This window comes from Neoarius graeffei, chromosome 23 (assembly GCF_027579695.1).
Source record: "Neoarius graeffei isolate fNeoGra1 chromosome 23, fNeoGra1.pri, whole genome shotgun sequence".
Taxonomy (NCBI): domain Eukaryota; kingdom Metazoa; phylum Chordata; class Actinopteri; order Siluriformes; family Ariidae; genus Neoarius; species Neoarius graeffei.
This window is the reverse complement of record NC_083591.1, coordinates 22,611,460-22,634,582: the sequence shown is the minus strand read 5'-3', so window position 1 is coordinate 22,634,582 and position 23,123 is coordinate 22,611,460. Positions and strand designations below refer to the sequence as shown.

At 40.0% G+C, this 23,123-nt stretch overlaps 1 protein-coding gene across 1 annotated transcript in view; it reads left to right on the top strand.

Moving 5' to 3' along the window:
• The window catches only part of esyt2a (extended synaptotagmin-like protein 2a), a 138,961-nt gene that overhangs the window by 42,660 nt on the left and 73,178 nt on the right, over window positions 1-23,123 (top strand). The window contains exons 4-6 of the mRNA XM_060905937.1: window positions 303-379; window positions 3,859-3,931; window positions 9,203-9,292. Of these exons, the coding sequence (XP_060761920.1) occupies window positions 303-379; window positions 3,859-3,931; window positions 9,203-9,292 (240 nt within the window). The remainder of the gene's footprint in view (window positions 1-302; window positions 380-3,858; window positions 3,932-9,202; window positions 9,293-23,123) is intronic.

Here is a 23,123-nt window from a genome sequence, read left to right as displayed (position 1 = left end):
GCTGCATGACTATTGTGACAGTGAATTATGTGATCCATAAATACTGTTAAGACATGACTGTGAGAATGAAGTGAAAATGGCAAATAACGAGAAAATAATCCTGTTTCAACAACTGTCCTAAATAGAACAGTTCAAGATGCACACAAACACAATTGTAGAACAATGCAAATACAAGCTGCATAACCAAATCGGGGATACAAAGGGTTGATGATGCTTGTGCCCCCCCCCCCCCCCCCCCCCCCTTTATCTTTCTCATGCTTGTCTGTCTTCTCCCCCTCCTCCACCCCCAATTCTCTCTGCAGGCCCTGAGAGTAAATGGAGTGAAGGTTTACACTGAGAATGTAGACAAACGACAGATTATCATGGACCTTCAAATCAGGTGAGCTGTACGATGGGACTCATGCATTTATTGATGAGGGAGCACAGCAACATGAGGGCCTTTCAAGCAAATGCATTAGGACCCATGTAGTAGGGTTGGGCGGTATTACGGTAAGAAGGTATCCCGAGGTATCCAAAAGTACCAACGGTATCGGTCTCATTACCATCATTTTAAAAAAATATATAATATCTAAATAAATATGGAGTACATGAGGTCATAATATAAAATAATAAATTGAAGATCATCCCGAATAACTGTGTGATCGTATTTTCACTAATTCTATCAATTTCCTAAAGAAGTTTTCATCGCGTGCAGGGTTGTTTATGTCGTTACCATGGCAACCCTGCGTGACATTTTGGAGTCTGACAGAAAGCTTCGCAAGAGACTGAGACCGGGGGTGTCATGGCTCAGATGGCTAAGGCACCGTACCATAAATCCGGGGACCCGGGTTCGATTCCGACCCGAGGTTATTTCCCGATCCTGTCTCTCTCTCCCCTGCTCATTTCCTGTCTCTCTATACTGTCCTATCTAAAAAAAAAAGGGACTGAGACCGCGGTTGAAAGATGGCAAGTCAAGATAACGAGTTAGTGGCAAAAAAAATACAACATCGGCAGTGTGGCAGTATTTTGGTTTCAAACCAAACGAAAAATCTAATATGTCCCCTAAGGCACACCATAGCCTGGGGTACTCCACTTCCACGAGATCTCTCCAATGAGTTGTGTTTTGAGTAGGTTACATGAGTAACAACAAGGTAAAATAATATAACGTATGACATTTGGGATGTGGGTAATAAACGTTTGAAATGTCATCTACGGAAGAAAACATCGTAGCGTAAACTGTTAGGTTTCTGGTGGGAATTAGCAATGCGCTTGCTATCTTTGTTGGGTGTGTTAAACCGTATGGATTTAAGTGGAATAATTGTAAGGAGTTATGTGATCAAGACAACGTTTTAAGCAAGGTAAGGCCATTTGATTATTAATTTCCCTGCCATGGCATGACGTGGGCCCATATGATTTTGCCTTGTGCAGCTATCACGCATTTGAATTAGGTTCGCCTCATTTGCGCTGAAGAATATGGTTTATCGCGCAGTCTAAACGGACTTGGGTGTTGGTTGATTCTTTTTCTTTTTTTTATTTCCCATGCTTGAAAGGGTATGATCCTGCTCATCGTGTACTTTTTTTTGATGGAGCAGGTGAAATAGTGCTGCAAATGGCGTTTCAACGCAGACGTGTAAACGACAGTTGAATGCTATTTTCAAGATGAAGGAAGAGTTGCGTGATGCTTTGAAATATCTCTTAATCCATTCATCAATGCACAAAATTCGCTTTGCTGCTTAATCCATACCACAATGCACACAATTCGCTATGCTGCTTTTAAATAGTACATTTGAGGCATAGGCGCACGTTACACAGTAGGCCGAAACAAAATATTATTTTTTTCTCGGTAATACCGTATACCCCGGGAAAACACAGAGACGGTTTAAAGTTATCAAAATTTGGATACCGCCCAACCCTACCATGTAGTTCTTCCTTTTCTCTTTGCTAGTGAGCATGATATTCCTAATGTCTCAGCATTATTCAAATGTTTGTTTATTCATTCATTACACACACATACATTATATATATATATCTCACACACTGGATATAAAAAAAAAAAGTGTACACACAATTAGGTTTTCCTGATGTAAAAAAAAAGAGACCACGATAAATAATTTCAAAACTTTTCCCACCTTTTAATGTGACCTACAAGTTGTACAATTTAATTGAAAAAAACAAACAAATCTGTTAGAACAACTTTATTCATCACACACTTGTGAAATTCTTCTCTGCATTTAACCCATCTGAAGCAGTGAACACACACATGCGTGTACACACACACACGCACGCACGCACACACGTGAGCAGTGAGCGCGCGCGCATACCCAGAGCAGTGGGCAGCCATGCTAACAGCGCCCGGGGAGCAGTTAGGAGTTAGGTGCCTCGCTCAAGGGCACCTCAGCCCAAGGCCGTCCCATATTAATCTAACCGCATGTCTTTGAACTGTGGGGGAAACCGGGGCACCCAGAGGAAACCCATGCAGACACGGGGAGAACATGCAAACTCCACACAGAAAGGCCCCCACTGGGTGCTGAGCTCAAACCCAGAAGCTTCTTGATGTGAGGGGACCATGTTAACCACTTAGACCACCGTGATGCCCATGGGGGGAAAAACATATAAATAAAAAATGTACAATAAGGTGGTTGCATAAGTGCGCACACCCTTAAACTAATACTTTGTTGAAGCACCTTTTGATTTAATTACAGCATTCAGTCCTTTTGGGTTCACACCTGCCATCAATTAAAATGACTCTGATTAACCCCAAATAAAGTTCTGGCATTTACTCAGTTGCATCCTCCAGCAAAAGCCAGGGTTCACAGAGAGCTTACAAAGCATCTAAGGGATCTCATTGTTGAAAGGTATCAGTCAGAAGAAGGGGACAAAAAAACTTCCACGGCATTAGATATACCATGGAGCACAGTGAAGGCAGTCATCAAGAAGTGGAGAAAATATGGGACAACAGTAACTATGAGGTAGAGTCAAAGAAAAACATCCAGGCCTGGCTAAATTTTGAAAAAAAAAAAAAGTCACCTCTCCCAAAAGCATGTGGGAAAATGTGTTATGGTCTAATGTAACCAAGGTTGAACTTTTTGGCCACAATTCCAAAAGGTATGTTTGGTGCAAAAACAACACTGCGCATCACCAAAAGAACACCATACCCACGGTGAAGGATGGTGGTGGCAGCATCACGTTTTGGGGTTGTTTTTCTTCAGCTGGAACAGGGGCTTTAGTCAAGGTGGAGGGAATTATGAACAGTTCTAAATACCAGACAATTTTGCCCCAAAACCTTCAGGTGTCTGTTAGAAAGCTGAAGATGAAAAGGAATTTCATCTTTCAGCACGACAATGACCCCCAAAAAGTTTTGGAATGGCCCAGCCAGAGCCCAGACCTAAATCCAATTGAAAATCTGTGGGGTGACCTGAAGAGAGCTGTGCACAAGAGATGCCCTCGCAATCTGACAGATTTGGAGCGCTTTTGCAAGGAAGATTGGGCAAATGTTGCCAAGTCTAGATGTGGCAGGCTGATAAACTCTGACCCAAAAAGACTGAATGCTGTAATTAAATCAAAAGGTGCTTCAACAAAGTTTAAGGGTGTGCACACTTATGCACCCAGCATATTGTACTTTTTTTTTTGTTTGTTTGTTTTCCCCCCTAACAGATTTGTTTTTCAATTGAGTTGTACAGGTTATAGGTCATGTTAAAGGTGGGGAAAGTTTTGAAATTGTTTATCCTGTCTAATTTTTTATATCAGAAAAAAACTATCATTTTAATGGGGTGTGTATACTTTTTATATCCTGTGTGTGTGTGTGTGTGTGTGTGTGTGTGTGTGTGTGTGTAAAATAATTAAAAAAATATATTGTATGTTAATTATGTCTCTGTTTAGCTTTGTTGGGAACACACAGATCGATGTGGAGATTAAGAAATACTACTGTCGAGCAGGCATCCACAGCATCCAGGTACAAATCACGTGTGTGTGTGCGCATGTTTTGAGAATTTAGATTCACAGAAAGTGACTTTTTGCCCAGAATAAGCTTTTCATCAAGCTAATCAATTTTTTGATCGTATATAGTGGCTGGTTTTCCCCACAGATCTGAAATATACCTGGCTGCAGGTCAGAGGTCAGGAAAAATTTGTAAGGAGATTGGGGTTGATTAATGCCTGGATGTATAACTGAGGTCAAAATACTTTAACGAAACATTTTGTTTTATTAAAATACAACCAGAAAAAGTCGGGAAGGTATGGTAAATGCAAATAAAAATAAAGCAGTCATTTCTAAATTTACTTTGACTTGTATTTCATTGCAGACAGTATGAACACGATATTTCATGTTTTGTCTGGTCAGCTTCATTTCATTTGTTAATATCCATCCATTCCTGCATTTCACGCCTTCAACACATTCCAAAAAAAGTTGGCATGGGGAAAATTTAGGGCTAGTAATGAGAAAACAATTAAATATTATGATGCAGTTTGAAACCGGCGACGTCAAAAGGTGATTTCAGCCCAAATCATGGTGATAAATCACCTATCCAGGAAATGCCTAGTTTTTGAGGATCAAAGATGGGTCAATGATCTCCAGTTTTACCAACAAATGCATGAGAATTATTAAAATCAATAAAATCAATGTTCCTTGCAGAAAGATGGGAAGGGATTTGGATATTTGACCCTCTGTGGTACATATCATTAAATGATTCAAGCAGGGGTGATAGCGTTCCGGCGCCGCGCCGGATTTCCGGCGTACCGTGGCTGGGGAAAAAAAAAATCTAGTTCGCCCATTGTCCTGTGTCATTCTGAGATGCGCAGATAGACAGTAAAGGGAATTCGCATGATATGGAACTAGTGGGAAAAAAGTGCCGTCACGGCACGAATTAGACCCTAATTCATGCCGTGACGGCACTTTTTTCCCACTAGTTCCATATCATGCGAATTCCCTTTACTGTCTATCTGCGCATCTCAGAATGACACAGGACAATGGGCGAACTAGATTTTTTTTTTTTCCCCAGCCACGGTACGCCGGAAATCCGGCGCGGCGCCGGAACGCTATCACCCCTGTTCAAGGAATCTGGAGGAATTTCAGTGTGTGTAGGGCAAGGGTGCAAGCCTAAGCTGAACACTTGTGATGTCCGATCCCTCAGACGTCACTGCATCAAGAAGTCATTCATCCATAGCTGATATAACGAAATGGGTTTGGGATCACTTTGGCAAACTTTTGTCAAGCACTATCATAGTTGCATCCACAAATGCCAGTTAAAACTTTACTGTGCAAAAAGGAAACCTTATGTTTGTGTCCAGAAGCGCAGTTGACTTCTCTGGGCTCAGAGGCATCTGGGATGGACCGTCACACAGTGGAAACATGTATTGTGGTCAGACGAATCCATATTCCAGATCTGTTCTGTAAGAAATAAATGCCGTGTGCTCTGGATCAAAGACGAAAAGGACCATCCAGACTGTTACCAGCAACAAATCCAAAAGTCAGGGTCTGTCATGGTGTGAGGTTGTCAGTGCCCTTGGCAAAGGTAGCTTGGAATTCTGTGATGGCAGCATTAATGCAGAAAAGTACACTGAGATTTTGGAGCAACATATGCTGGCTTCAAGATGACCTCTTTTCCAGGGATAGTTCAACAAGACAAAAACCATATTCTGCACACATTACAAAGATATGGTTGTGGAAGAGGTGGGTGCCTGTTCCATTTGTCCCCAACAGAGAAGAGGTTAATTTTGAAACGAAAAATGTGCCTTTGATGATCCCGTACTGTTGCACACCTTAAGACCTGTTTGCAGGAAGAATGGGACAAAATAAAACCTGAAATGCTTCATCACTTGGTATCTTCAGTCCCTAAGCATCTTTTCAGTGTTGTGAGAAGGAATGGCATCATTACAAAGTGGTGAATGCTTTACTGCCCCAACGTTTTTTTTTTTTTAAATGTGTGATAATCAAAATTGAAATAAGCATTTATTTTGGGAGGGGGGGAAACTCCCCAATAAATTAATTTTTGTATATACAGTATGTGTGTGTGTGTGTATATGTGTGTGTGTGTGTGTGTGTGTATATATATATATATATATATATATATATATATATATATATACACACACACACACACACACACACACACACACACACAGTGGGGCAAAAAAGTATTTAGTCAGTCACCAATTGTGCAAGTTCTCCCACTTAAAAAGATGAGAGGCCTGTAATTTTCACCATAGGTACATCTCAACTATGAGAGACAAAATAAGAAAAATCCAGAAAATCACATTGTCTGATTTTTAAAGAATTTATTTGCAAATTATGGTGGAAAATAAGTATTTGGTCAATAAAAAAAAGTTCATCTCAATAGTTTGTTATATACCCTTTGTTGGCAATGACAGAGGTCAAACATTTTCTGTAAGTCTTCACAAGGTTTTCACACACTGTTGCTGGTATTTTGGCCCATTCCTCCATGCAGATCTCCTCTAGAGCAGTGATGTTTTGGGGCTGTCGCTGGGCAACACGGACTTTCAACTCCCTCCAAAGATTTTCTATGGGGTTGAGTTCTGGAGACTGGCTAGGCCACTCCAGGACCTTGAAATGCTTCTTACGAAGCCACTCCTTCGTTGCCCGGGCGGTGTGTTTGGGATCACTGTCATGCTGAAAGACCCAGCCATGTTTCATCTTCAATGCCCTTGCTGATGGAAGGAAGTTTTCACTCAAAATCTCATGATACATGGCCCCATTCATTCTTTCCTTTACACGGATCAGTCGTCCTGGTCCCTTTGCAGAAAAACAGCCCCAAAGCATGATATTTCCACCCCCATGCTTCACAGTAGGTATGGTGTTCTTTGGATGCAACTCAGCATTCTTTCTCCTCCAAACACGACAAGTTGAGTTTTTACCAAAAAGTTCTATTTTGGTTTCATCTGACTATATGACATTCTCCCAGTCCTCTTCTGGATCATCCAAATGCTCTCTAGCAAACTTCAGACGGGCCTGGACATGTACTGGCTTAAGCAGGGGGACACGTCTGGCACTGCAGGATTTGAGTCCCTGGCAGCGTAGTGTGTTACTGATGGTAGCCTTTGTTACTTTGGTCCCAGCTCTCTGCAGGTCATTCACTAGGTCCCCCCGTGTGGTTCTGGGATTTTTGCTCACCGTTCTTGTGATCATTTTGACCCCACGGGGTGAGATCTTGCGTGGAGCCCCAGATCGAGGGAGATTATCAGTGGTCTTGTATGTCTTCCATTTTCTAATAATTGCTCCCACAGTTGATTTCTTCACACCAAGCTGCTTACCTATTGCAGATTCAGTCTTCCCAGCCTGGTGCAGGTCTACAATTTTGTTTCTGGTGTCCTTTGACAGCTCTTTGGTCTTGGCCATAGTGGAGTTTGGAGTGTGACTGTTTGAGGTTGTGGACAGGTGTCTTTTATACTGATAACGAGTTCAAACAGGTGTCATTAATACAGGCAATGAGTGGAGGACAGAGGAGCCTCTTAAAGAAGTTGTTACAGGTCTGTGAGAGCCAATAATCCTGCTTGTTTGTAGGTGACCAAATGCTTATTTTACCGAGGAATTTACCAATTAATTCATTAAAAATCCTACAATGTGATTTCCTGGATTATTTCCCCCCATTCTGTCTCTCATAGTTGAAGTGTACCTATGATGAAAATTACAGGCCTCTCTCATCTTTTTAAGTGGGAGAACTTGCACAATTGGTGGCTGACTAAATACTATTTTGCCCCTGTGTGTGTGTATGTATATATATATATATATATATATATGTGTGTGTGTGTGTATATATATGTGTGTGTGTGTATATATATGTGTGTGTGTGTGTGTGTATATATATATATATATATATATATATATATATATATATATATATATATATATATATATATAGGGGGGCTAATCTCACCCACTGAGGGCAGAGTTTGAACTGCTTTTCTAGCTTATGGGTGTAAACTGAAATCATACGGGCCTACCAGCCATGATGATATTTCGGTGAAATTCCAAATAGTACAACACAAAAATACACACTGCTCTTGTGCAAGAGTAGTAGCTATTTTGGATTAATGTTTTGAGCTCCCGGTAGGAGAACGAGTTACACATGGCTCCTCAGTAACCACTCAAACATGGGCAAATTCAAAATAATATGCCAGTATATCACTGTTAACAAGAAAGTGATATCATTTTGAATTTAATTTATTTAGAGGTGCCTTTCTGCAGCTTGAAAGAGCTGTGTATTACAGGTAGTCAGGACAGGGAGCAGGGTGCACTACACATTCAGTAATCATACTGATAATTCCTTTTCTTTAATCAAATGTAAATTTTCAATTGGCTATACCAGTCTCTCTTGAAGCTGCTAAGAAGGATAAAATGTACCTCTTTAGAAAACCGAAACCACAAATCCCTCTGTCCTGAAAATTTCACTGCACTAAGGAACAGGTTTACTTTAAAGAACTGATACTGACAAGTCTTCCATCTTCACTAGAGCTTACTCTAGTTTAAAAAAAAATTGTTTGATCCATTACTTGCAAGGCTTACAGTTATGGTCAGAAGTTTACATATAAGAAATGTCATGACAATATTGGGCTTTCAATTATTTCTTTGAACTGTAGCACAATGATTATACAACATGCATCCTTAATAGAAAAAAAAAAGAATTTGATGTACAGGTTTTACTTTATTTTTGGTTTTCTGTAAACAACATGGGGTCAAAATTATATATACGCTCACTTTAGATTATTCATTCAGTGGTGTTGAAAGGTAAAAGACATTTTTGGAACTTGCCAAAGCCTCTTTATGCCCTGTTACTGATCCTGATTGACTACAGTTGGTACCTTCTCTATGCCAACATATAAAGAGTGGCAGCATTCATTAGCTTGACCAACAGTAGAAAATTCCAAGGAGCTCAGTGCAGATCTGAGAAAGAGGATAATAGATTTGCACAACTTGGGGCACCATTTCGAAACAACTGCAGATTCCATGATCATCAGTTCAAAAATATTAGAATGAACAGATCGATATACACCTGTAATGTATACCTTGCAGCTGCCACTGTGTGATAATAGAGAAATAATCAACACCTTTTGGCCAATTAGACCCGAATACAATAGCCCTCGCTTACGGATGAATAAATAAAATGTTTTATTAAATGGGAAGAAATATCTTTGGCTTGCTATAGAGTATTCTGTAACAAGTGTAAATATAAGTAATAAGTAGCTATTGTTTTGTTTTTATTTGTCTTTAGCTGCATGGGGTATTGAGAGTCATCATGGAGCCGTTGCTGGGAGACATGCCTCTGATTGGAGCACTGTCTGTTTTCTTCCTCAAAAAGCCTGTAAGACACAGACACATGTCCTTAATATTCTAAGTTCTGTCAGCATTTTAAGCTGGCGGTTATGAAGGGTGTGTAGTTGGTAGAAACGTACAAATGTTCAGTATAGCATGTCAGCATCAACAGTCCACACACACACACACACACACACACACACACACACACACATATGTATATATATATATATATATATATATATATATATATATATATATAAGGGCTGTCAAACGATTAAAAAAATTAATCGCGATTAATCTCAGAATTTCATATAGTTAATTGCATTTTTTAAAATCTATGTAAATGAATAAGGCTTTTAAAGTGAAATGTTACAATTAAAATGGTGAACACATTTTATGCTAAAAGTACTTGTTAAAAACTGCTGGGACAAGAGAAAATGGTAAGGGAGTTTATTCACTCACATACTAGGCAGTACTGAACATACAAAACACAAAATTGGATTTTGTGATGGATTAGGGAGCTGTAGTCTCAAATATAAAACATGTAGTCACATACTACTGTGTCTCAGTTCAGACGTGTGACAAAAGAAAATAAAAATGAAATAAAACTTCAGTTGTGCTGGAGTTATATTCAGTCACAGCCTATAGGACTTGACAGTACTGTGCAAACAAAAATAAATTGCAGTTGGACTTCAATAAAGACATTTAGTGTCATATCACAGTGCCACAGCATACTGAAATCTCACTTTGCAAAAGTATAAGTGCATACCAAAACCAACTCAATCACCATAGACATATAAACATAGACGCCACATTGAGCTGGTGGCCCGTTGCTGGGATACGTCAGAGTGTCCACCATATTGTATGTGGCAAATCTTCCCCGTAAACCAATGCAAGTAAATGGACTGAACTTCATAAAGCCCCTTTCTACAATAATATTTAACTCGATGCCTTTTCACCCATTAACACACGTGTATACGTATATTTGGGAAACAAACAGGCATCAAAACAACACATATAACTTTTAATGTGATGGTTATAAACATGCATGTCAACCTTTGGTCAATCAAATCTGTATAACCAAAATCCGTATTTCCCTTATAGTCAAGTCAAGTTTATTTGTACAGCGCTTTTAACAATAAACATTGTCGCAAAGCAGCTTTACAGAATTTGAACGACTTAAAACATGAGCTAATTTTATCCCTAATCTATCCCCAATGAGCAAGCCTGTGGCAAGGACAAACTCCCTCAGACGACATGAGGAAGAAACCTCGAGAGGAACCAGACTCAAAAGGGAACCCTACTCATTTGGGCAACAACAGACAGCATGACTATAACATTAACAATTTTAACATGAAGTCAGTTTCGTTGATGTTGTAAACTCTTCATTGATGGAAACTTGAGTGCAAAACTGTTCATTATAAAATCCGTATAAGATGCAAATTAAAATAATTTACCTAAAATTTGAATGATAATTAACAATGATATATCCCAGTTACTTTTTATTCAATATTAACAATAAACCTTCAGAATGAATACAAAGCTCCAATGTTTGACAAAAACACAGTGTTATTAGCGTAGTTACGAAGGAAATACTTCGTTGTTTGGAGACAGGTTTCACCGAGTGGCTATTATGCATGAGACTTCATATTAGCCTCAAAGTCAGGAAAATCTGTTTGTAAAATTACGTTATAATGACCAAATACAATGAAAAGTATTTTTCCAGTCTCACCTGTGAAAGGTAATCCCATGTGATCTCGTTTGGACGGTAAACCTGTTGGTATAGTTAAACGCAGCACATGAATGAGGCATCTTTATTCTCGGCTACTGTCTAGACCTTGGGTGGCCAACCCGCAGCTCGCGAGCCGCATGCGGCTCTTTGCCCGGTGTCATGCGGCTCTTATGTTCATATCGAAGTTTGTGTTTTGTGTTTTTTTTTTTTATGTGCGTGTACGCTTTGCTTGAGTTCAGTATGGTATTTTCGTCAAATGCATCTTCGCTTTGCTTGGGTATATTACGGTATTTTCAGGTCATGTCAAATGCGCATATGCGTGAGATAATCGCTAAGTTTTTGGGCAAGGTGTGGCAATGAAAAAATGCACAGCAAAACGAAAATATGAAGACGAACATAGGACATTTTTAACAGAGTGGGAGAGTTTATACTTTTTTGTTGAACGTAATGGCAAGCCATTCTGCCTTATATGTCAGTCGTCATTAGCTCATTTCAAAGCTTCCCGCCTCCCTGAATAAGCAAGGAGCCAGATATGCAACACTAATTGAAAACCTGCACGAAAGCTTTGTAACCCGGTTCCGTGATATACAACTGAAAAGGCCACAGGTTACGTTCCTCGTCGACCCATTCAATGCAGAGATGGACTGTTTGAAAGCCCTGCTTGTCACAGATGAGGCTGCGGCTGAGTTGGAGATGATCGATCTTCGTGAGGAAGACCAACTGAAACCTGTTTTGAGGGAAGGCACCATTGAGTTTTGGAAAAGTGTGCCATTGGAAAAATACCCGAATGTGAAACTGGCTGCGCTTAAGATACTGTCAATGTTTGGGTCAACATATGTCTGCGAGTCTGTGTTCTCTACCATGAAACACGTGAAGTCAAAGCATCGTTTTGTTCTGACTGAAACCCATGTGAAAGAACTGCTTCGAGTGGCAACGACGGAATACAAGCCAGATTTGAAGAGGATTGTTCAAGGCAAGGAATGTCAGAAGTCCCACTAAGCAACATGTATAGTAAGTGCACACAATATTGCTTGCTGTAAATGACTGGCCTGTGGTATTAGTACTGACTGAAGGAGTAAATTTCTCTCATGTTGGCGTGTGACATTTACTATTAATCTGGCTGAGCAGAGGTGCGTGAACGTGTGTCTGTGAGGGGGGGGGGGGCGATGTTCATGTGCGGTCATGTGTATGGTGTGGCTTTTTTTTTGGTAATGCCATGAGTCCCACTAAGCAGCATGCATAGTAAGTGCACACAATGTTCATTGTTAAAAATGACTGGCCTCAGCCTGTGGTTTTAGTACTGTAGGAGTAAATATGTTGGTGTGTGACATTTACTATTAATCTGGCTGAGCAGAGGTGTGTGTGTGAGAGAGAGAGGAAGAGATGGGTGATGTTCGTGTGCCCATGTGTATGATGTGGCTCTTTGCGGTAATACAGTAAAAAATGTGGCTCTTGGTCTCCAACTGGTTGGCCACCCCTGGTCTAGACGCTATACCAGAGACGGTTGAAGAATCTCCACTTTGCCACATCCAATATGGCGGCGAGGATGACGTATGATTCTACGCAGAAGGCGGCGTCTATGTTTATATGTCTATGCTCAATCACACTCTACTTTTGAAATGAAACTTCCCGTTTAACAGACCTTTCTCCATCACTCATGCTTACTCTTATTGAATCAGCGTGCGACAAGCCTCAACGGGAACTATGGGTGACTCGCAGGGCCAAATTAGAATTTGCGTTAACGGCACTTTTTTTTTAATCGCGATAAATTGAGATTGCGTTAACTTCGACAGCCCTAATAAATATATATATATATATATACACACACACACACACTGGGTGCGATTATGGTGGGGATCATTCCCCCCCCCCCCCCGGTTTTTATCTCTGCTGAAAAAAAATCCTTGGGGACAACCCCGTCAATAAAACAAACCAAAAAAAAAGTTGACATGACAGGCATGTTGTGACACAGTTTTCTATGGTCTACATTGCACTCACTTTCAAAATGACCCGAAGTGGCAGCTTTGATCTTCACGAACATCCCCAGCAAATAGATACATTGTAGATAATAACAATATCTTTGCGTTCTTATAGAACGCAAAGATATTGTTATTATCTACAATGTATCAATGTATCTGCAGGGATGCAAACAGCGCGCCTTTTGGCGGATGCCGCCTTTTTCACGGCCGTTTTTTTTTTTTAGGGGGGGCGTTGGAGTGTCTGATTATAATTTCAAAGTAAATTCTGTATTAAAATTACTAAATAAGCAAATCCGTTACAGTCCATGAAACAGGAAGTATAAGGATGAGAAAAAAACAGTTTAAATCGGAAAGCTGCGCACAATGTGAACTGCGCCACCAGAGCAAACTGTTCATTTAGTATTCATGTATTTTAGTGATTTTCGAGTCACTGTCCATTTAATCCGGAGGGAGAGAAACATCACAGCAACGCGACAAGCAATGCGAACTTTGTGTGTTCGTGTATTTAGTCAGAGAGATAGGAAGATGAATTTACCATCTCTGGTTTAGTGTTCGTTTTCATTTAGTGTTATTCATTTGATATCATCGGATGTTACTGAGCTGTTAGCCTATTGTCACCTTAATTTTGTGACGTTTCATGATTTAAAAAAAAAACATCCCCCCCCTTCTGGTTTTTTGACAAATCGCACCCTGTGAGATATATATATATATATATATATATATATATATATATATATATATATATATATACATATACACACACACACACACACACACACACACACACACACACATATATATATATATATATATATATATGTGTGTGTGTGTGTGTATATGTATATATATATATATATTACACACAATCTGTTTCTTATTGATATCCTTTGTATTAATATAGACAGTAACGAGAATGAGCCAATACACACATGCATGCGCACACCTTTTATGAACAGATCTTGAGGATCGAACAGAGTTGAAGAGAGTATAGAAAAATGAAACAAATTTATTCAAGTAGTGTTTATGGCCTTTAACAGGTTAGGACCAGAATTGAAGCACAGCAGTAAGTTCTAAAAGTTAGTATACAGTGGGGCAAAAAAGTATTTAGTCAGCCACCAATTGTGCAAGTTCTCCCACTTAAAAAGATGAGAGAGGCCTGTAATTTTCATTATAGGTACACTTCAACTATGAGAGACAGAATGGGGGGAAATAATCCAGGAAATCACATTGTAGGATTTTTAATGAATTAATTGATAAATTCCTCGGTAAAATAAGTATTTGGTCACCTACAAACAAGCAAGATTTCTGGCTCTCACAGACCTGTAACAACTTCTTTAAGAGGCTCCTCTGTCCTCCACTCGTTACCTGTATTAATGGCACCTGTTTGAACTCGTTATCAGTATAAAAGACACCTGTCCACAACCTCAAACAGTCACACTCCAAACTCCACGATGGCCAAGACCAAAAGAGCTTTCAAAGGACACCAGAAACAAAATTGTAGACCTGCACCAGGCTGGGAAGACTGAATCTGCAATAGGTAAGCAGCTTGGTGTGAAGAAATCAACTGTGGGAGCAATTATTAGAAAATGGAAGACATACAAGACCACTGATAATCTCCCTCGATCTGGGGCTCCACGCAAGATCTCACCCTGTGGGGTCAAAATGATCACAAGAACGGTGAGCAAAAATCCCAGAACCACACGGGGGGACCTAGTGAATGACCTGCAGAGAGCTGGGACCAAAGTAACAAAGGCTACCATCAGTAACACACTACACTGCCAGGGACTCAAATCCTGCAGTGCCAGACGTGTCCCCCTGCTTAAGCCAGTACATGTCCAGGCCTGTCTGAAGTTTGCTAGAGAGCATTTGGATGATCCAGAAGAGGATTGGGAGAATGTCATATGGTCAGATGAAACCAAAATAGAACTTTTTGGTAAAAACCCAACTTGTCGTGTTTGGAGGAGAAAGAATGCTGAGTTGCATCCAAAGAACACCATACCTACTGTGAAGCATGGGGGTGGAAACATCATGCTTTGGGGCTGTTTTTCTGCAAAGGGACCAGGACGACTGATCCGTGTAAAGGAAAGAATGAATGGGGCCATGTATCGTGAGATTTTGAGTGAAAACCACCTTCCATCAGCAAGGGCACTGAAGATGAAACGTGGCTGGGTCTTTCAGCATGACGATCCCAAACACACCGCCCGGGCAACGAAGGAGTGGCTTCGTAAGAAGCATTTCAAGGTCCTGGAGTGGCCTAGCCAGTCTCCAGATCTCAACCCCATAGAAAATCTTTGGAGGGAGTTGAAAGTCCGTGTTGCCCAGCGACAGCCCCAAAACATCACTGCTCTAGAGGAGATCTGCATGGAGGAATGGGCTAAAATACCAGCAACAGTGTGTGAAAACCTTGTGAAGACTTACAGAAAACGTTTGACCTCTGTCATTGCCAACAAAAGGTATATAACACAGTATTGAGATGAACTTTTGTTATTGACCAAATACTTATTTTCTACCATAATTTGCAAATAAATTCTTTAAAAATCAGACAATGTGATTTTCTGGATTTTTTTTTCTCATTTTGTCTCTCATAGTTGAGGTATACCTATGATGAAAATTACAGGCCTCTCTCCTCTTTTTAAGTGGGAGAACTTGCACAATTGGTGACTGACTAAATACTTTTTTGCCCCACTGTATGTAATGAATGTAGTTTGCATGTTCTCCTCATGTGGGTGTGGGTTTCCTCCAGGTGCTGCGGTTTCCCCCACAGTCCAAAGACATGCGGTTAGGTTAACTGGCTACTCTAAATTGCCCGTAGGTGTGAAATGTATGTGAATGGTTGAGAGGAGAAAACCTCTATAATAATCCAGTAGAAGGCAACAGGAAACCACTACTGTAATCTTCCCCGGGAACTTGGATGGCTGGAGGCATCAGAGAGCCCACGTCACTGTAGTGATGGGCCAAATGGATAGACGGTGATGAATAACACATGACAAGCTGTGCTATTATAGAAGAGTGTTATTCCTCTTATAGCAATTTGCCAACAATTTTTAATATTGTAGAATAATGAATGACTTCATGCTTTTTAACCACTTATTTATTAACATTTAATGTTGTGGAACATCCATGAAACAAGTTGGTTCCTGTCATTTATATTATAGATATATAAAAACACCATTTTATATAATGAGTCGTTGCCGCATCAGCCTTCCCCTCCCCCCCCTTGAAGTTTTGTGTATGAGCTATTACTATAGAAACAATAACGTATTTGAATAAGTGCATTAATGCAAACCTGTCATTTATGTTGTAGCCAGAACTACTGTCAGAGCCATGCTGTTATACAAGTCGAGAATGGAGAATTCAGAAAGTGTTGATTAATTTTCTATAACTGCAGCTCTCTTGCAGTTGTTCTGACTGTAACATCATGACCCTTTCCCAATTGACCTTTCACAAATCTTTAAAAGCCACAGAAACCAAAAAAGTCTGTATATCTGTCTTGAGGAGGCTAAATGATCACCAGAGGCTTTATTTCTGTTTAAAGAGTGAATTTTTCTAAAATTGTCTTTTAATCGTTGCTCATTATAGAAACATTCTGCTTTATCAGCTGGCCCCATCTTATGTAATTTCAAAGAAAATGAAAGTATGTGGCCTTCCTGAAAACACAGGTCCAAATGAAAATGCTCCTGATGTGAAGAAAGCTTTACTGGTAGTTAGATAATTGCCTTAGCTGATGTACTTTATATAAAGAAAGTAAGTGTGTATATGTAGACACCTGACCATCACCCCACATGTGCTTTTTGAACATCCCATTCCAGATGTATTTCTCCTTTGCTGCTGTTATAACCTCCACTCTTCTGGGAAGGCTTTCCACTTGATTTTGGAATGTTGCTGTGGAGATTTGCTTAGTGAGGTACTGATGTCATGCAAGGGCACAGTTGGTGTTCAGGTTCATCTCAAAGGTGTTCAGTGGGGTTCAGGTCAGGGCTCTGCGCAGACCACTTGAGTTCTACCACTCCAACTTTAGTGAAGCATGTCTTTATGGACTTTGCTTTGTGCATAGAGGCATTGTAATGGTGGAACAGGTTTGGACCCCTTAGTTCCAGTGAAGGGAAATTTTAATGCTATAGCATACAAAGACATTCTTGACAATTATGTGCTTCCAACTGTGGTTACAGTTTGGGGAAGGTCCACTTACTTTTGGCTATATAGTATATATTTCATCAGGGTAAACTGCATGAAAGTGGCCCTCGTATCTGTGTTTTTGGTTTAGGGCTTGCTTCTGCTTGACTTTGGGATGTGTTACCTCACGTATTAAGGTGTGACGGGAATGAGGAGTATGCACTAAAATGCTATAGTGTAGTACGCCTGGTTTCTGTGGCACATACGATACACACCCTCAGCTAAATGCTTCATCTTCATAGTAGTGTGGTAACCTCACACCCTGATCCTGACCAGTGAGGCTTATTAGAGGGAAGGCTAAAATCTAATATCTTCCAATTGTCTGTCTGACAATGAAACTATTAAGGTTGAGCAATGCATTAGATCACTCACTGATGCCATAAATATTATGATCGGGGCAAATTATAACTTGTGCACACAGATGCTCTTTGTCAGATAAGCAGCTGACAGAATTTAAACTTTTTTGTTTTCCTCAATTTTTTTTTTTTTATTCTGTAAAGCTCTACTGGGTTTATGCCGTGTTTCCTCCAATTACCGAACAGAAGAGGTCTAACTGTTCAATTCGTTTAAACAAAAAACATGCAAAAAAACAAAAAAAAACCTCAGGATTTTGTCATTCTGTGTTGTTCTTTTATCAGACAATGTGAGCTTAGTCTATCTACCTTTTTTGTTTCAAGTTCAAAAGCTTTTTAGGGAGAAAAAGGATGATTGTGGGTGTAATCCACCTTTACACTGTACACCCCTGACCGTATTTCACGTGCACCTTCACCATTATGTTACACACATTGACATGTAATGGATGTTTCAGCAAAATAGGTTAAACATATCAGCCCAAATGGAGATCAGATCTCAAAGTTGTTTCACTCTGTAATCACTTGACATGACTGTCATTGATAGGCTGTGTGAGCGAGAAGGAAATCTTCGTACCATTCTGTGTATTTTTCCTCATGATTTTTGGTGATGCACTTGTGCTTCCACAAAAGTTCCAAAATAATTTGCTTTAAAGCAGCTGTTAGCATGTGTATGTTATGTGGATTACAAAATTGAAACCTTGTGGGTCAGGCCTGCTAGCCCGTTTATACCAGCCACCTCCTGACCATACAGGCTCCAACATCAAATCACATTTCTAGCATCATCTGCTTCCATCATCGAGATCCAATTTAACCCCAGAACTGAAGAAAGCTAATCTGATTGACTGCAGAAGCTACAAGCAAACACTGCAAAAAGGCAATAGATCCTGTCTCTTGGATTTTGGGGTTCTTGTTAACTTTACAAGTTTGAATTTGAAGTCAGTTGGAACGGTCATATAGTGGAGCAAAAGCATGGAGCAAAAGCACAGTTGCGAAATGAAATTTTAAGGTTTGGCTGACATGATGATGGAATTAAAGGAACATTGTAAAGAGAGATTTTGGCACTTTATATGGTTAGAAGTCTATTCTATTTCTGTTTGTAATGGGACCTATGTGTTGAAAAATGAAACATTTGTGCTGGTTGTTGGCACAAACATGGTACCAGCAAGTCAGACTTGTGTGCTTTATTTATTTATTTATTTATTTATTTATTTATTTATTTATTTTTAAATTCAGTTATTGCTGAATAATGTGGCGTACAGAGAAACAGCACTAACTGTTGTGCCAGTGTTAACTTTCCTATTTGTTCTCTACACCATCCAGTAATAACCTCTTCAGTGTTCTGTGTTGTCTCTGCGGAAACAGCCGGACCATCACAAGCATTCCCATGTTTGGTGAAGAATGTTTTTCACTTGCTCTCTCTCTGTGTGTGTGTGTGTGTGTGTGTGTTTCGTTTCATCCCTGCCCTGAGGGTTTGGGTGTTTACTTATAATATAACAGATGAGGGTGTGGCACAAATGTTGGGCTGTGTTTGGATGCGTGTAATGCAGTAAGAATATTCAAAAGCAAAAAGACCATTTGTTGAGAAATAAGGTTTAGCAAGCATTAGTTTATTTTGGGAAAATGAATTAGGACATGTTTTGTCTTTGCATGTGTGTGTGTTTTTAATGTTCATTATAACATTTTACTGTGGGTGTGTGCTTGAAGGCGTGTGGTTTGAGGTCCTTTTCTGGCAGTGTTTCCTGTACTTGGATGTAAATAGTCGCTCACACACATACACACCTGCTTATTTCATTGCCAAAGACATGGACTCCTGCCTCAGCTGAACAGAGTCTGTTGGAGAACCGTTTGTGACTGTGGGGTGTTTCTCTTTTTTTAATTTAATTAATTTATTTCTTTTTTGTGCACGCGCGCGCATTACAATATCAGGGGCCTTGTTCACAAAGAATCTTATCTTACCACTAGTTTTACATGCACACTTAGTTTCTGCCCTTTTTTTTTTTTTTTTTAAATAAATTCATCAAACTGCTAAGAAGAGTCATTGTCAAGGAATTTGTGAGGAAATTATGAGCAAATACAGGTTTGGCTCCAATACTATGAATGTCACATGCAGCCAATGATTGAATTGTTGATGGCATTCTGGAGACGATTTGTTGAGCTGATGATAAAGTATGACTTGCAGATGATGTTTGTTAGGACAGCAGCACAGTCCAAAATATGAAAGCGCATCAGTAATTGTTCACATCAAACATCAGAATGGTGAAGAAAAATAGTTTTTTGGGTGTTTCAGAAACTGCTGATCATCTGGGATTTTCATACACCATAGTCTATAGTTTACACAGAATGCTGAGGAAAAAGGGAAAAAGAAATCTACGGAGTGCAAAAATGACCAAGTTTGACAGGAACTCACTGTAACTGGACAGCTGACAATTGGAAGGGGAAAAACAACTGCCCTCTCCATGGTTGTAAAGAATTGAGTGGTTATCCTGAGACAGGTGGTGACCTGAAAACACCCTTTTGTGTGGCTACTTCACTGGGAAGAGTCAAACGTGCACTTGAACAGGGATGTGTACCTGAATGAAGGGCTAAATCCTGTTGTGTGGTACAACAGAGGCGCTGTGGAAGCCAGTACTAAATATAGTGCACATCTGTAGGGACTAGGAAGCCATTTGGAATCCTGTTTTTGGTTTAGTTAATTTAGCTGCTGTAATATTAATCATACCACGTGTCCGCCTCTTGTTCGGGAGATCATGAGTTCTACTCGTGGTCGGATCATACCAAAGACAATCATAAAAATGGTACCTATTGCTGTCTGGCAAAGCATGCTGCAATAAAGAGGCGAGTGGGGAGTCAAACTCTCGCGGTTACCAGAGGACTAGCCCCCCACTGTAACCCTAGCTATGTAATAGGCGAGAGGCTGAGGGATATGGAAACAGAGATCAGTGCCGCCCTATGCGCCACATGGCGTGGGAAGGACTTTGATTGAAAAATATTAATCATGCAAATCTTTACAGAAAGGACTCCCTTAAAAATTTGTAAAGCATCTTCTTGAATCTTCATTCATCAATTCATCACTCTCGTCTACAGAACCCCGCTCATGTCTCTCTCTCTCTCTCTCTCTCTCTCTATATATATATATATATATATATATATATATATATATATATATATATATATATATATATATATATATATATACACACACACACACACACACACACACACACACACACGTGCACCAGGGCTTTACATTAATTTTTTTGCTCACCGGCCACTGTGGCTAGTGGTTTTCCCGAGTCACTAGCCACAATTTTGTTGCCAGGAAATCACAGTTTTTTTTTTCTACACCATGATATGTTAAAGTTTGGAAGATCTAGATTTAATTACAAATGGCAGCATATAATGTATCTCTACAGTAGCACTCAAGTATTCAGTGCTGTTAAGGTCGCTCCCTATATGAAAACATGCAACCAATTCAGACGAAAATATAAACAGAGTATTCTGTTTATTGAACTCAAATTCAAGCCCCTTACAATATATGAAATATCGTATAATATGAAAAATAACATTTTAATATTTTAATATTCATTTCATCTCGTTATCTCTAGCCACTTTATCCTGTTCTACAGGGTCGCAGGCAAGCTGGAGCCTATCCCAGTTGACTACAGGCGAAAGGCGGGGTACACCCTGGACAAGTCGCCAGGTCATCACAGGGCTGACATATAGAGACAAACAACCATTCACACTCACATTCACACCTACGGTCAATTTAGAGTCACCAGTTAACCTAACCTGCATGTCTTTGGACTGTGGGGGAAACCGGAGCACCCGGAGGAAACCCACGCGGACACGGGGAGAACATGCACACTCCGCACGGAAAGGCCCTCGTCAGCTGCGGGGCTCGAACCCGGACCTTCTTGCTGTGAGGTGACAGCGCTAACCACTACGCTAGAACATAGACAACATATCAGATGTCGAAAGTGAGACATTTTGAAATTTCATGCCAAATATTGGCTCATTTGAAATTTCATGACAGCAACACATCTCAAAAAAGTTGGGACAGGGGCAATAAGAGGCTGGAAAAGTTAAAGGTACAAAAAAGGAACAGCTGGAGGACCAAATTGCAACTCATTAGGTCAATTGGCAATAGGTCATTAACATGACTGGGTATAAAAAGAGCATCTTGGAGTGGCAGCGGCTCTCAGAAGTAAAGATGGGAAGTGGATCACCAATCCCCCTAATTCTGCGCTGACAAATAGTGGAGCAATATCAGAAAGGAGTTCGATAGTGTAAAATTGCAAAGAGTTTGAACACATCATCTACAGTGCATAATATCATCAAAAGATTCAGAGAATCTGGAAGAATCTCTGTGCGTAAGGGTCAAGGCCGGAAAACCATACTGGGTGCCCGTGATCTTCGGGCCGTTAGACGGCACTGCATCACATACAGGCATGCTTCTGTATTGGAAATCACAAAATGGGCTCAGGAATATTTCCAGAGAACATTATCTGTGAACACAATTCACCGTGCCAGCCGCCGTTGCCAGCTAAAACGCTACAGTTCAAAGAAGAAGCCATATCTAAACATGATCCAGAAGCGCAGACGTCTTCTCTGGGCCAAGGCTCATTTAAAATGGACTGTGGCAAAGTGGAAAACTGTTCTGTGGTCAGACGAATCATAATTTGAAGTTCTTTATGGAAATCAGGGACGCCGTGTCATTCGGCCTAAAGAGGAGAAGGACAACCCAAGTTATCAGCGCTCAGTTCAGAAGCCTGCATCTCTGATGGTATGGGGTTGCATTAGTGCGTGTGGCATGGGCAGCTTACACATCTGGAAAGACACCATCAATGCTGAAAGGTATATCCAGGTTCTAGAGCAACATATGCTCCCATCCAGACGACATCTCTTTCAGGGAAGACCTTGCATTTTCCAACATGACAATGCCAAACCACATACTGCATCAATTACAGCATCATGGCTGCGTAGAAGAAGGGTCCGGGTACTGAACTGGCCAGCCTGCAGTCCAGATGTGTCACCCATAGAAAACATTTGGCGCATCATAAAACGGAAGATACGACAAAAAAGACCTAAGACAGTTAAGCAATTAGAATTCTACAAGAATGGGTTAACATCCCTATCCCTAAACTTCAGCAACTCGTCTCCTCAGTCCCCAGACGTTTACAGACTGTTGTAAAGAGAAAAGGGGATGTCTCGCAGTGGTAAACATGGCCTTGTCCCAACTTTTTTGAGATGTGTTGTTGTCATGAAATTTAAAATCGCCTAATTTTTCTCTTTAAATGATACATTTTCTCAGTTTAAACATTTGATTGTCATCTATCTTCTATTCTGAATAAAATATGGAATTTTGAAACTTCCACATCATTGCATTCCGTTTATATTTACAATTTGTACCTTGTCCCAACTTTTTTGGAAAAACACAATTTTTTTTTTTTGTGGGTGGGTGTATATATAAAATATTTTTTGTGTATAAAACAGGTCTTGGAAAAAAAAATTAAGAGACCACGTTTAATTTTTTTTTTCTTAAATCAGCATCTCTATGTATGACAGCCATTTCATTCCATGTCTGTGTTGGAATTCTAACACAAGCACACCTCATTTTACTTAATAAGGTACTGATTAGGT